At 40.1% G+C, this 16,531-nt stretch overlaps 1 protein-coding gene across 2 annotated transcripts in view; it reads left to right on the forward strand.

The window, feature by feature from the left end:
* The window catches only part of sh3pxd2b (SH3 and PX domains 2B), an 82,020-nt gene that overhangs the window by 6,966 nt on the left and 58,523 nt on the right, over positions 1 to 16,531 (forward strand). For both annotated transcript variants that reach the window (XM_084075148.1, XM_084075149.1), the window contains exon 3: positions 16,425 to 16,500. In XM_084075148.1, the coding sequence (XP_083931274.1) occupies positions 16,425 to 16,500 (76 nt within the window). The remainder of the gene's footprint in view (positions 1 to 16,424; positions 16,501 to 16,531) is intronic.

Raw genomic sequence — 16,531 nt, forward strand, 5'->3', positions numbered from 1 at the left:
GAATCTCATCAGTGTCCTAGTACCACTTCCTGTTTCTTTTTCCCCCCAATGCAATCTCTCTAGGCAAAAGTCGCTTCATATTACCCCTGAGAACAACCTCTTTCTGGGAGCGTAAACTCAATTTGGTGGCAGCTCACTGACCACTCTAATTGGATCACTTTGATCCATTTGCTGCTTTTAATTGATCGGGATAACTGAATAGTCTGTGCCAGTGTAATGGAATACAGCACGTTGGTTACTGAATAATATTGATGTGTCCAGGATTTGCGAGGTTGTGAATACAGTGTTAACACAAGAGACACAAACTCTATTCCAACGCTTATTCCATTACATTCATTTAAGGCTGGAAAAGCTGCCAAGTAGCGTGCTAGAGATTAGCCATTTCCCTTATAATTTACTGCAGTTTTGAGACTTAGCACCTTTCTCTGTCACCGTACTGTGCATTTAGAGATGTTTCTGTTGGAGTGGCATTTTGGCTTGTGTAGCTCCGTGGAGACACTAGGCATCTCCGTTCTTCATATGCCTGCTCACCAAGACATTGCTCTGCACCCCATAAAGAGTAGTTGATGTATGGATATGATTAAGATTGTGATATCGGAGATTAGATCATTTAATATTGTCAAATTGTTAAACGGAACGTGATGCTGCGTCGCACCCAGCAAACGTACAACTCTCCATCTTAAAACCAAGACACATGCAATCCCTTCCACAACTCCCATTATCGTAATTCCTCTAACATTTGTGCATGGTAAATCTTTACTGTATATGACATCCCCATCCCACCTACTCTTGCTGCCCCAGGCGACTTTATGGTGTATCAGTGATTTGTAATGGCCAGGACTCACGGTATGAAAATAGAAAGGATCGCCCAAGCCTAGGATTGTGTATGGACCACTTCATCAGAAGGAGTTGAACTTGCGGTTGGAGATTCCGTTTCTCGGTACAAAAACTGTACCACGTGGAAAGTGTGTCATTATCAACAAAGATGCCACAGTGGTGAAAAGATCCAGTGACTTCATGGAGAAGCTATCAGCCCAGAGGCATTTTTGAAACAGATTCAGCTGCTTCCTGCTAGGCTGTGGGTGGGCTCTCAACGGTGAGGGAGATGACGATAAGCCCAGTTCGATTGAATACAGGCCGATCTCTTATCTGCTGTTATCTTCTGTTATCTTTTGTTAGGTTTGGCATTAAGGTATGAGCCTTATGGCCTTATGGCTGTTGTATTGCTGACTGGGAGAGAGATTCTTTGGGGGATGTTGTAAACATGGTGTCACCATTATGTTTCATGCTATGTTGTTGTAACTTTGTAAGATTAGTGACCTCAACATGTTTTTTTAATTTGTATTTTGAGGCGAGCCCCTGTGATCCAAAGGTCTGTTCCTTGATTGGGATTTTAAGGACTTGACCTTTCGATATCATAATCACAAACCTGACCAGAATAGTAAGAACAGTAATATTCTTTAGTGTTATAGCACTTTTAAAAACCGAGTTAGCTTCAGCTCATCATGAATTATGTGCCTGTTTGTTTATTAAGCACTTATAAATAAACAAACAAGCACATAATGATAATGATAAGGATAATGAATTTATTTGTATAGCGCTTTTCTAAACAATGTTCCAAAGTGCTTTACAGACATGTCAAAACAAGTAATAAAAACAACCAAGCAATAGTGACAACATGAAACAACAACAATATACAGCAATAGAATTAAAAGTGCCAGTTAAAGCAAATAGACTTAAGAAAAACATTTAGCATACAATTGTGTTTTCAGGAGAGATTTAAAAGAAAGCACCGATTGTGCCAGCCTCAGCTTCTCGGGGAGGGCGTTCCAGAGCCCTGGGGTCCGGATCGAAAAAGCCCGCTCACCCCGGGTAATAAGGTTTGCTGTAGGAGCGACCAACAGAGCCTTGCCTGAGGATCTTAGGTCCATATAATCCATGATGAGCTGCAGCTAACTCGGTTTGCACTTGAAATCAACAGACTGTGAGCGTTTTTCTAGCTTGCAGCTTTTACAAGTTCTGTCAGATAACTCACGAATAGATCGAAACCAATATTTTATTTATAGAATGTAAATACAAGTGTGAATTTTATATTTTATCTTGGCGCTCAGGCTCTGCTAAATTTGTCTCCCTGCTTAGCACAGTTAGACAACCATCATTAACCATTAAGAGCAGGGAGATAAATATACAATAGCAACCCCCCCATGGAGGAATAGAACTATTTGCAGAGCCCACTGGTGGCGCTGGGATTGCGGTGGTAGCAAACGGGTTAACGGGCGCATACCAACAGTCCAGGGACACAGACAGCAGGAGGAAGAACCAGTGACTGAGGTGTGTTTAAATAACCTGCCAAATTGGTCAGCTGATTGCCATGTCTGTGTATGACACATCTATGACACATCTGTATACACCGTAAAGAAAAAGAAGAAGGTCCGCACACCGTCTTAATGCTTCCAAAATAATGTATTAACAGAGCGGTAAAACAATTTTTTTTTCAGCCTCTCTGGCCTTTGCCAGGTGTACTGAACTATGCGTACAAATGCATGTATATATTAGGGGATAGTAGACAGAGCTCACATCAGTTTGTGAATGGAGACACCCGGGGACTCAATGGAACCGATCACAGATCAGACACATGTAGTTTGCGTCAGAAGCTTTTGTTCCTATATGGCCATCAGGAACATACTAGTGTATATATATATATAATACAAACCCACATAACCACAGACATAGAGTGTCCATACAAAATACCTGTCACATATAGAAGAAGAATCTAAGTTCCCTGAACTAAACAGAGAATCATACACAGTCAGCTTCAACATCTGTGTACACCCACATAGTAATTCACATGTGTGAGACCTCTCGAGATTATCTGCCTGAACTAGCTCATAAGCTACGCATCATTAAGACAGAAACTAAAATATAATAAAATAAAATAAAATACAATATACTAACTAATTAAGACGGAGAGGAAAAAGAGCAACCAACAATCAGGAGTAGCCTTACTGTAACAGAGTAAAAGAGCTAACCAACTAAAATAAAAGGAAACTGCAAGATACTAAAGGAATGTTTAAGAAGTGATTTGCAAGAGAACACTCAGTTTTGTGTAAGGCTGGATTCTTCAGCAAAGTTGTTCCAGAGCCTTGGAGCCCTGACAGCAAAAGGTTGGTTAGTGATATCTGAATCATCCAGCCTTGCACTAACTCCCACCCAACCACATGTATCTTCCTTTGTCTCCCTCCCTCTGGTCTCCTTTTCCTCTCATCTTTTTGACGCACACACCTCTCTCTCTCTCTCTCTCTCTCTCTCTCATTCTCTCATTCTCTCACGCATATCCTCCCTTTATCACTGTATGTCATCTTCTAATATGCTGCTCCCTATGACAGAAATTAATGAAAGACTGGCTGCGAATGAAATTAAATGAACCGCTCTGTCACCGCTCACACCTAAACTAGAGCCAGACAGATACATCAGTCTGGCCGATATATCAGCCATTATTTAACTTGTTTAAATAATGGCTATATACAGCTGATTTGTCCATACAGCTGATTTGTCAAAAAGTAGCAAAAACAGCAGATCTACAAGCCAACAACATGACACGTTGTGACATGTTGTGAACTTGTAGATTGTCTATTGTTGAAAAACATTATCATCTAAGTATTTCAAATTTATTAGAATTTATTTGGCACTTTTTTGACAAAATATCTGTCAAACTGTGGACTGAGTCTCCAAAATCAGATCAATTGGCAGATCAATCGGCATCAGACCCAAAACTGGTATCGGTCGTGGCTCCGTCCTAAACAACTTCAAAGCAGGACGGGAAATCTTACAGTATTCATCATGTCCTGTCCAGGTGGTCGGCCTGTGTAAACATCAGACTACAATGGATTCTTGTTCGATCACTGGCCACAGGCTGGAGCTGATTCATTTAGAAAGCTTGTGTATGGCATCATTCTATAGTCTGCAGCCACCCCCCCTCTCTTTCTCTCTCTTCTCACACAACTATTTTTCATGCTGTGTGCACTTCACTTCCAACTGGGTGAGGCAAACCAAACTCTAGACCAGGTATTTCAATTGAGCAGCTAAGCGGTGCTTGGCAACAAAGCAACACAAAGATGGAGACGTTATCATTAGATAACCATAGCCCTGACGCTAACTCGCATTCCTTCGGCTTTTAAAAGTAGTGGTTTTGTCATATTAGCAAGCCCGGTAACGCCTCCCCTTCCTCCTTGGATTAAAGTGTTTACCTGTTGATGAAGGTGATAAAAACAATGCCATAGCATTAACTCTGCCACATCAAATACAAGTCTTGTGAACTGGACCTGTATTTGGATGTTGTTGATGTGTTTACTTCTCTCTAATTATTGATATGCTGTTTGTCTTGCATTACACATGTCCTGAGAGTCAATGCTACAAGTTAATATAACTGTGTTAACCTCCAGAGACCTCTTCTGGCATGGAAAGGGGCAGGGACAATATCCCACTGTCTAACAGTGGTGGAAGAAGTACTCCAAGTAAACGTCCTGTATTAAAAATGTGTCTTGAGTAAAAGTACAAAAGTATTGTCATCGAAATATACTTTCAGAACCAAAGTTAAAGAACTAAACTTTTTCAACATTTGTAAAATACATTTAAAAAAATTGGCGCTCTTGTAGATCAGCTATTCTCAAATAGCCTAAGTATAAAATAGGACGTATGTGGTTTATATGTTTTGTAATATTATTGTAACATTGTAATATAGCTGTCAATTAAATGTAGTGGAGTGAAAAGTACAACAGCTGCCTCTGAGATGTAGTGAAATATAAGTATAAAGTATTGAAAAATGGAATTACTCAAGTTAAGTACAAGTATTTCAAATTTGTACTCAAGTACAGTACTTGATGTATGTTAGTTTCCACCACTGCTGTCTAGCCGTTGTGCAAGTCTTTCTGAGAACTAATCAGCAAGCTGGAAATGAAGAAACGATAAATCAATTAACGTCTTTAATCATACCATAAATCACCATGACATGTTGTCTGTGTTTTGTCATCACGGCTAACCCAGCATCCGTATTCTAGGGAACACTTTGGCAGAAAAATAGTAGATCTACAAGCTCACAACACGTCGCAATGCGACGGAGAGGGAAAAGGGGTCATTCTAGTGGCTTTTTAATTTGATTTCCATGCCACCAAGCACTGTTTCCATGCTGTACACGTGTCTCTGCACACCAGCCCAGCCTTAGCTTCTCCAATATGTTTTGAATAGGGGTGCAACATAATAACCATAATAACCAAATAACCAAACTAATTATAATACTATTTATGATAATAATTATTATCATACAACAGGTAGTTCCGACCAAGCAATCTGGTTTGTTGAAATGGGCTCTCCAGCCGTGCTTAAATGAGCATGACAGCACACCTAGCCGTTTGTAAATGAAAATTAATACAACATAACATTTCAGCTGTGCTGTTCAGACGGAGTCTTGGCAAAGCTGCTTCAGTAGCACTATGCTAAGCGGCTAGGCTAGCAGTTTGCATCAGTTTGCATCTAAATCTGACTGATTGATTAATTGAATATCTTACTTAGAGAAACAAATGTAACTGTCAGCTCAATCTCATTCTATGTGTGGTATTGATTCATTTTGAGAAGGTTTGTTGTTACGTGTGTGTCTCAATTATTCAATGAATCAAAACATTTATCAATAGAATAATCACAAAAAATATATATAAATAGTTACCCTAGCCCTATTGTGAACGCAGACCTTGAAGTGCTGTAAAGTTATATAAAATCCAAATATATTGCTGCTGTGCTTTGCCCTCCAGAATCAAACAGCTCTGTCACATATTTTCCATGTGCAGTAATGTAGTAACAAAGCTTCATAAAAGACGGGGGCGTATATATGCTGTACAATTCCTTGCTGCGAGCACAGGGGGCTGCCTGTTGTGAGTGCTTTGCAGTGAAAAATGTGCCCATTTGGTGCTAGTGCACAACAAGCTATTGCATTTGTGCAGTAAACCTCATCTACATCAGTGCAATGCACTTTGGTCTGGGAACAATTTCTTGTAACATGTGCTATCACTTAGAAAAACGCTGAAAGGAAGATATATGTACTTTGATACAGCAGATAATAAGTGAATGCTGTGAATATGAGCTATGTGATAAATGTGTTTTTTAGGAGATTTAGTAGTTGTGGATTTGAGTGATGGACTTGCTTCTGGAACTAATGTGGTACTCAGAAAGAATCCTTTGTTTAGGAAATTGTCAAGATGTGTCACCCACATCTAATACATTTATCTTTGGGAAAAACTCAATTTCTATCTGCCATGTATCTTATCTGACTTTGGGCTGCAGGAAACTGCTAGCAAAGATTGCCGTAATAAACGTAAGTATTACAAGCAGTTTCAATCTTGTTTCCTTTAGTTTATAACTGTTGGGATTGGAAGTGGTTCCAGGCATCAACTCTCAAACTTTCACAATGCCAAACTTGAAATGGGAGATCTTTTCTTTGCCACTTGAAAGCCCTCTTGTATTTCTAGTACTTTTCTTCTATTTTCTCTATTTATTCTTGAGCTGTTCTGCTCTAAGCTCATTTACTGTAAGTCATTAACTAGGCTACCACTTGTTACAAAGAGCATGTACAAAGAGCAAAATTTGAGAGGATCAACTATTTCCTAATTAATAGGGCATTTAATTTTTTTAACGATAAACACCAGGTACCTTTTCCATGACCAAAATAGATGTGCAAGATTCTGGAATGAAGCCCTTTATTTCTCCCCCTTGAAATAATGAGCCGTTTGGACTGGAGGCCGTATGCTGAGAGAGAGCATAGCTAGGAGGAAGGCAGACAGGGCAGTCAGGAAACGCATGTCTAAACCCCAGTCTCCTCTTGGCATGTTGACACAGCCCAACAGAGGCTGCATGTTCTCCCGTTAGCCTGATGATATGCTAGCTACTAGTCCCCTTAATCTACACTAGTGTTTCTCAATGTTTTAATTTCAAGGACCCCCAGTTTGATGTGCATTAGTAGGCCATGGACCCCCATTTGAAATGACAACAAATATGTAATCCCTTGGACTGCAATCGACATTCCTCAGTGTTAATTTAACCACTTAAATCCTATACTTAGTAAACTGGACCTGAGTTGGTTCTGTACTTGGACCGCTTTTTTCACCTACACCAAATCTCTTCACCAAAAATAGCCGATCTACATGCTCACAATGCGTCGCAATGCGTTGTGAGCTTGCAGATTGGCTATTTTGGGCTGTTGTTCCCTCCAGAATATGGATGCTGGGGTGGTCAAATCGGGTCCATTTTGGTTCCATTTGTACACTCTTGGAATATTCGACCCCCAAGTGTCCATTTAGTTGGAGACCCCCTCAAGGACCCCTGGGGGTCCCTGGACCACACCTTGAGAACCAATGATCTACGCCAGTGTTTCTCAACTTGTAAACTGGGATCCATACTGTAAGTGGGTCTCGAGATGAACTGACAAGGCTGCAGAAAAATAAACTTTAGTTGAGCATTTCCTATTAGCCTATAGATGCTGTGTTGGGAATAACAATAGCAGAATTCCAGCCCATATGAAATTATGTTCGCTGATGTCCTAAAACCCAAAAGCAATGGGTTCTCGCGCTAGATTTCCAATTATTTTTTCCAATCTTTACCTATTGATATCTCAGTTTTTAAGCTGTTTTACCATTTTGTTTTAAAACACGTGGCTCACAAATCATAAAAAAGGCTTTAATACATTATTTTATGTTATTTTCTTAAACCAGTGCAGAGATTCCATAGGACAGGTAATCTGCAGTGGGGTGGAGGTAACTTCCGGGTTAGCCTACAAAAAGTCGCGTTACACAAACCTGGTTGATGCTATTTTGTGGTTAGCATAATGCTAACCACAAAATAATATGAAGCAACCGGCAGCTGACCGGGCGTGTTGGAATTTGGCTCATCTCCCAGCAACATGAGAGTGTTTGGAAACCCACTGGGCCCTGTCATCATGGTCAATGAATGTGAGACCAGTCAAAAAAACGGAATCATGTAGAACCCTTCAGATTTAGCGCCGCTGGCCCTGTGCCTCTGGCAAATGTTCATGATCCTCGCTTTTAATGCAGTTAACGCCACCGGGGGAAAAAAAACTGATGACAGAGCTTTCACGCTGATCATCATACTAGTGCGTTTCTGCAGGACTGCACTTATTTTTGTGTATCTTAAAGTTGTCATGCAGTGGAATTGTCCACAAAAATGTATCGGGGGCGCAACAGGGGAGCGTTAATCAAACTAACCAATTTAATCTATTAGTAGTCAATCCTTTTTTTTGGGGGGGCATGGTGTTATAGGCGAAACGTTCCCGAAAATGTCAAAAAAGTAAAAATAGCTTGTAGATCAGCTATTTTAACCATTCTTGCACGAAACCGTTGTGCGACAAAGTATATTATAGGGTTTAAGAGGCTAATATTCGATTAAATGGAAAAGTTACCGATAGAACAATTGCTAAGAAATGAATCTCTAGTTGCAGCCTCGTGTATTAAATGTGTAGCTCTATCAGAATGTGCAGTAGATTTGAGTGTCAGAAGTAGACATCCATTCAGACTACCATTGGTATTGCAAAGAGACCAGCCATTGTGCCCGGGCATTGCACGCTTTCATTCATAAGAGTCCCGTGCCCCTCGGATCGTCTTTTTTTTTAATGCTTTTGTGGATGTCTGGTTGATGTGATCACAGAGGATATGGGCTAGACAAATAATAGCCTCCCGGAAAATGACATTAGTCTTTGACCCCGTAAGAATTTGTCAAACGAAATGACAGCATTTGAAAGGCTAACACCATTACTGCATACATGTGCTTTTGGGAGTAGTAATGGACTGGCTATGTGACTCAGCAACAATGGCCAGTTCTCTTCCGCTTCCTGTGACACCGTTCTACCACCAAACAGACCTCACACCTGGGGCTATACACATTGATTGACAGCTGTGTTTTTCTGGAGGCTGCTTTGCTAAATGATTGTCATCATTATCACTTTAATCGTCTGGAAGCACTTGACAAAATATTTATTTCATTGTGTTTTTACCATATTAATAATACTAATAGAATGATACACGTAGATTACGTACGGGATATGGTATCATAATGCAATTTTATTTCATTACACTTTCTCACAGGATATCTGCTGATTTAAGTACTTGGTTGACAAAATAGTGACACTTTCACAAACGGAAGCCTCTTTAATTTAGATGTTGAAAGAATTATCACAATAGTTCCACACTAATGGATGAACATGTGGTCTCCGTATGTGTCTGTGTAGTCCAAATATCTATATCAATCTGCTGTCACGTCCTAATACGGCAAGCTTGCGTTAACTTCCAGCTGATCAGTACCCAGCAGGGCGTGCTTCCTAACATACTGTCCTTGGGATGGTCTTCTAATCTATAGGCGAGGCGTTCATGTGAAGCGATGAGCTACTGCTCCACCCAGACTGACATCCCGCCTGTAAAGCATGCATATTTCATGTTGTGTACATGATGTAATTGTCATCTTGAAGCAAGGGAGATACTCCCTCCAGATACCTCTTTGCTTCATCCAGATACAGCATGCACTGTATTTACTCCATCCAGTTTCAGTATGTATTTACTCACCCAGATACTTTACTCCATCCAGATGCCTTTGCTCGTTTGAGTGGCAGTGATTACAGAGTACACTCAGGGTTTGGAGTAGAGATGGTCAGACGAGGGCGTGTGTCACTCATTTGTCAGACGCAGGGGAACAATTACAGCGCGTGGAGCCTTCCTCTTTGTTTCTCTCTGTTCTCTCCTTTGATACATAAGGTATCACATGCCAACATAGTCTAGATGTCGCCAAAGTGTCCAAATCTATCGCTGCTTCAACAACCTAAACAGTCTCATAGGAACTAGGTTTCGATTTAAAACATCGAAACCATCATCAGTTTTATCAACAAAAATTAATAAATAAACTACTCTGTCATGGTTCCAGCTCTCTTAAAGGAGCTACACCATGAATTTAAAAAATAATAATAATATTTGATATCATATTGTTTATGTCCCTCAAACGTTTTTCAAAAGGTTTGAGCCTAAATCAAGCCTCAGATATACTCATTCCAACTAACTTCTCTCTGGCTTATAAAGCACTTTCACCTGCAATACCACATTGTCCTGTTTGGCACGGGGCGCTATTGAGCCAGTTTGTATGCATGTCATGTCCTGGTTCTGTGTGGAAAAAGTAAAAAAAACAAATAAGAAAAAAATTATAAAAAAATTGGGGATTTTTTTTTTTTTGGTTAGAACTGAAAAACGGGAGGAATTGTTCCCATACGTGACGTAGGGTGGGGGAACAAATCTGACGGACTGTTTTCAGACCAATTTACATGAAAACCACAGATAGCCTATGAAAGCCTGCATGCTCGAAGTCGGGTATTTGTTGGAACAGAAGAGAGGTGGGGGAGACCAAAAACACACAAAAATGAAGAAAAAGTTAAAATTCATGGTGTAGACCCTTTAAATCAAATTTGTGTCTCTATAACAAGGCAGCTATACAAACAGATGGCGTTTATGTGGATTCGAGGTGATTTCTCGTTTCTTGTCCCCTATCTCTTCCTTTCTTCACTTGCTAGACTGGGACAGAGGTCCTAATTATTCTCCTCTCTCTGCTTTAACCAGTGCTGTGACAGGAGAAAGATGATTCTGGGCTTTTCTTAATCTTCTGAGGTTTTGATTGTGTTTTCTCTGCGTCTTTGTTGAGCTGAGAAATGGTCGGGTTGTTCATCGTGAGGAATAGTGTTTCAGACAGACCCTGATGTACAAGGGCGTTATTTTATAAATGAGGCCCCTGGCCTAATTTAGCCCTTATCAGTAATGGTCGCAGTTCTCTACTGGAGGCTTATCATGATGTACTGCTATTTCACATTGTTCCGAACGGCACTGTTCAGAACAGTACCACTGATACTTTATCACAGGTCCTGTGGGATGGGAGTGTAGATATATAGATTCAAACAATGCTGAAGAAGTACATTTAGATTAACAATGGAGTCATATTAACTACATTTTATGGCCTGCTTTGTGATTTACTGATTTTTCTATATGGCCTCGTATTGGCTGTTGATTAAATGCACATGTTGAATACCCCTTTCTAAGAAATGATCCTTTTACTGTATATAAAACGATCAAACAGATCATGCAGGGGATTTGAAAGCATGCGTTGAGAATGAGAACATAAACTGAGATAGTGCACAGCAAAATGTTGAGTGTCAGGCTAATTTAAATCTGAGGGGCGAATTCACAAAGAATGGATTGCGCCCGCTGATTAAGCAGACAGGCTGTGCTGTGTGTGCTCGAACATTACTTTAACCCATTTAAACCGGGAAAGCATCTGTGTATTTTCGATTTTAGCTATATATATAGCACATTGGTTGGCTATTAAAAAATAGCAAATATACAAGCTCATAGCGCTTCACTTCGTGCCGTGCTATGAGCTTGTAGATCTGCTATTTTTGAAAAATTGATTTTTGCGAATCTTTGAATATATATATATTTTTTAAGCGAAAATGTTTAACTTAAATCTTTGCTCCTTGGGGTCACTGGAAGAAAACATTTTCAGATGGGGGTCTGTGGCCAATATAATACATATAATGTTTGGAGTCCTTGACATGAAAAGGTTTTCAGAAAACTGTTTGGATTTAGAAGACATTTTTAGAAGAGGTCTTAGGTTAAAATAAGTTCAGTCTGTATGGACTACTCATGAAGTACAATGGACGACAGTGCTTGAATTGTGTTGGTACTCACAGAGTACCAGTTCTGCTGACCTTTGCCCACCTGATAACCTTTAAAATGATAAATGGTGCATTTTAGGGTTGTCCGATATTGGCTTTTTTACCGATAACCGATATACCGATATTGTCCAACTCTTAATTACCGATACCGATATCAACCGATACCGATATATGCGGGGATTATTGTGATTAGGGTAAGCTCAAATTTCATATCACACACACCATATACAGTAAGAACTCCTGTAACTTATTTATAAAGCAAAAAAAAAAAAAAAAAAAAACATTTTTTTTTTTTTTCAAAAACCGATACCGATATTTTCCCGATATCAATTTTTATGCTAATATCGGCCGATAATATCGGGAGGCCGATAATATCGGACATCCCTAGTGCATTTATATAGCCACAAACATAGTCGGATTCATCATTTATTTTATCAAATTAATTAGTTGTATGTAGTAGAGAATATAGTGTATATTTGTTGGAAATGTGTGGGTAATTATAACTGTCGTGGCTTCTACTCAGAATTTTAAGTACCCAAAGTTGCTTTACATTCAAGAAAAGGAAGAAACCAAAAATGAAGAAATGAAAAAGTGACAGCATCCTGTGTTCATAGACCTGGCTGTTGAATAGTATAACCTATTAATAGCATCATGAGCACACTCGCTGCATCACAGAACATGCTTACACAGGTGCGCTGAAAGGCAGTTTGATGCTTGGACACTGCAAGCTGAAAGCTGTATAATTACATATACATACTATGCACATAACAAAGCATGCAATGCAAAAAAAAAAGAAGTTACACAGATTCCCGTTTAGTGGGTCAAAACTCTGCTCACAAGTACGCCTGGCATGTCGAGACCTTCACCTGGCTGCAATCACTGCTGCCTTGATCACTGGAAGGTCTGGGCATGACATCCCTTATAAGTGTGCCTCAGTTACCACCAGCTCTCTGAAGATGCTAATATCTCTGTCTATGTGGCTATTAACGCTGGTGTTTGTGAATTGGACTTTATTTGCAGTGAGGCTCATTTCCATAGAAATGGCCAAATCTTGTGCCAAATGTTTGCATATTACCTCTTTTAAATGCATGGAAATAGCACCGAGGCGCTTGGCAGTACATTTAGGGTTGCATTTCCCCCTTGGCGGGTGCTTTGAGAATTAGACAGTTTTATCTTATTTGCACGGGTTTAGCGGCTACAACAGCTGCACAATACCTTTGTGAATTCAGCCCTGAGAGTGTTGAAATTACAGGTTCATATTCATGCTCTCATGGTTAAATTACTGTAGCACTGAAGAATTGGGGGGGAAAGAGAGGAGTCAAGGAGAAAGTATTGTGTGCTCAAGGCCACACCATTACAGACTGCAAACAATGTTGGTTGTAGAATAATTCCACAATACCGCTAAAGTCAAGAGATGTGCAGATCTGAAGATGCCTTCACATGTAAAGCACTCTTATCCAGTTTTCTTGAATGTCTGTCATGTTTCAGCCTCAGAGTCAGTTCTATGGCATTCTGCCTGCCCCCTTCCCAGCCAAAAGCTGTTGGAGTGGCTAGTCCTTTCCAGAATTGGTTCAAATATAATGCTTACACATTACACCTGGCTGCTGCTTAAGCCTGCTAGGAGGACCAGATGGTTGGTGTCTATTGTGTATACTGTCACAGATATGACAACATTGGCATTGCAATACCCCTTAATGTTCTGACACTAGTGGCAAACCCCACACATCTGGCACCTGAGGCATCAAAGAATACAATAAAAAAAACATTTGAAAATACTATTTGGAACTGTTCCTTTACTGTGAACACTCTTCATCATGCCACACCTCTGCCTTGTCTTCTTTGCTGGTTTTGGCGGCATTCTCAAGTAGACTTTTTTAAACTGTTATTGTTTCTTTGAGGTTTGCCCAAAGGCTATTTTATATATTATAGCTTTACATCTCATTGGGTGCAGCATAGCGCTGCAGTATAGCAGCATAGCGCTGCAGCTGACTGTGGAAACTGTAGTTATGGAATATTAAACAAAAAATAACACTCTCAGCAGGACATAGTATACTACAACGAAGGTGTTTCTAATATATTTCATTCATGTAATGAGTAATGAGCCTATACCGCCACTAGAAAACTCTACATACTGATCCTCATTAGCAGCCAGCTGAAGTTGCCTTCAGACAGTTTGATGGTTGACAGAGAGCTCGCACGCGCATAGCCACACACACACACACACGCACACGCACACGCACGCACACACACACACACACACACACACACACACACACACACACACACACACACACACACACACACACACACACACACACACACACACACACACACACACACACACACACACACACACACACACACACACACACTAAATGTGAGCTAGGAAAATCCCCCATCTTGCCCTATGCCGTTATTCCTGGTCAATGTTGCTCTGTGCCCTTATTCCTGGTCATAAAAGCTGCCTTTGACTAAATCTTACATTCCTGAACACTTTGAACATTGAAGGGAATGGCAAACATTCCTGGTTTATCAGGAAGATAGACTGTTCATTTGTTTTGACCCCTCAAAGACAGGAACCAATGTGACAGATTCACGTTGAACGGAACACAGCCAGAGATGGGTTTTTTACTTTCACTGCATGTTCACTCTTTTCACGCTTTCATAGCACCTTTTATGCCCTAAGTAAGACCACCTGGACCTCTTGGCTTTGAGTTAACTATGGTCTCACACTGGCACAGTCCAAAGTTGTCTAACCCCAGCTAAGGTCCAGAACTGGCTGACCTTGGACTAAGGCAAACTGTGGGTATCCTACGTGTTTATATATACTTACCGTAAGTATATAAATACTTTGTATACACTGTATCAGTGGTGGAAAAAGTACTGAAATGTTTTACTTAAGTAAAAGTATCATTACAGCAATGTAGAAGTACTCTGTTACAAGTAAAAGTCCGGAATTCAAAATTTACTTGAGTAAAAGTACAAAAGTATTGGTATCAAAATGTACTTGAAATGTACCAAAAGTAAAAGTACTAAATGTTTGAAAATAGCAGATCTACAAGCTCACAACACGTCGCTCTGCGACAAAGTAATAATTTAAATAATTCTCAGAAAAGTATTTTGAAATTTGTACATTCTTTTCAAGCCATGTATGGCAGGAAGTTTTATTTTCCACACAGGGATCCTTAACGTTAAAGACCAAGCACAGATCTGCACACACATGCACAATTTAGCCACCTGTTTCTTGGTACTGTAATGGTCTGCTCAGCTGTACTGAGTGACAGAATGCTTATGGATGCAATGTGTTTCTGCTGAGAAGACGAAGGGGCGGGTTTACACTCCACTTCTACTACTCTACTACGTCCATACATCCAGGTGTCATTTCATGGGCCTCCCTGGATGTGCACAGCTGGAGCCTAGGATGCACACACACACACACACACACACACACACACACACACACACACACACACACACACACACACACACACACACACACACACACACACACACACACACACACACACACACACACACACACACACACACACACACACACTTACTTCATCAGCTAGAAGTGAAAAGGCGAGACTTTACGGCACCAAGACAATGGAAAATAATCTTTATGGTCAGAGTGGGCGGGGGGAGAAAGATCCAAATAAGAAATTGATGGTACAGATCAGTGGTGGGAAAAGTACTCAAATGTTGTACTTAAGTAAAGGTATCAATACTGCAATTACAAATACTGCACTAAAAGTCCGGAATTCAAAATGTACTTGAGTAAAAGTAAAAAGCATTGGTATCAAAATGTACTTACAGTACCAAAAGTAAAAGTACTAAAATGTTTGAAAATAGCCGATCTACAAGCTGTCGCGATGCAACACGTTGTGAGCTTGTAGATCTGCTATTTTCAAATAGCCAAGGTATAAAATAGGGCTAAAGTGGTTAATGTATGTTTTATAATGTAATAATGTATATCTGCACAGTAACTAGTAACTAAAGTTTTCAAATAATTGTAGTGGAGTAAAAGTACAATATTGGCCTCTGAGATGTAGTGGAGTAGAAGTAAAAGTATAGACAATTGGGAATACTCCAGTAGAGTAAAAGTACCTCAAAATTGTTCCTCAAAAGTACAGTACTTGAGTAAATGTACTTAGTTACTTAGTTTACACCACTGGTACAGATGAATAGTTGGACAGAGGATCAGAAAAATGGTGAGAGAAAGTAGGACACACTCATGAGTGAGAGAGACAGAGATACCAGCTGAGAGAGAGAGAGAGAGAGAGAGAGAAGTAACCACTTCTCTCTGTCCTTTTTAAAGTGGAGAGACAGGATTGTTCCACTATGTCAGCGTTGGTGCGTTGTTGCTAACAGGGCCCATAGCAGCACAGCATATGTACCGGCAATGGGAAAAGCCATACCATCTGCTCAGTGCATTCCTAATCACTGGCAGGCCTCCTTTACTGGCAGAATTCCTTTTAGGAACTGCTGAATTGTAAAAAATGCAAAGCCCCAGCCATGCAGATGTGTGTAATGGGAAGTGTGTGTTTGTTTCTATTTGCATCTGTCTGATTTTAATGTATTTCAGTGTCTGGGTTTTATTTGTATGTAGCGTATTGTGTGATTATCAGTGTTAATGGACGTATTGTGGTGTTTTCAGATGGAGTTGCTGGATAAATTCCCGGTGGAGGGAGGTCAGAAAGACCCCAAACGCAGAATTATTCCATTTCTACCAGGTAAGAGTTATACGTCTTGGATGCCCCTTGA

Source organism: Gymnoscopelus microlampas (genome assembly GCF_963454915.1).
Source record: "Gymnoscopelus microlampas genome assembly, chromosome: 12".
NCBI classification, from domain to species: Eukaryota; Metazoa; Chordata; class Actinopteri; order Myctophiformes; family Myctophidae; genus Gymnoscopelus; species Gymnoscopelus microlampas.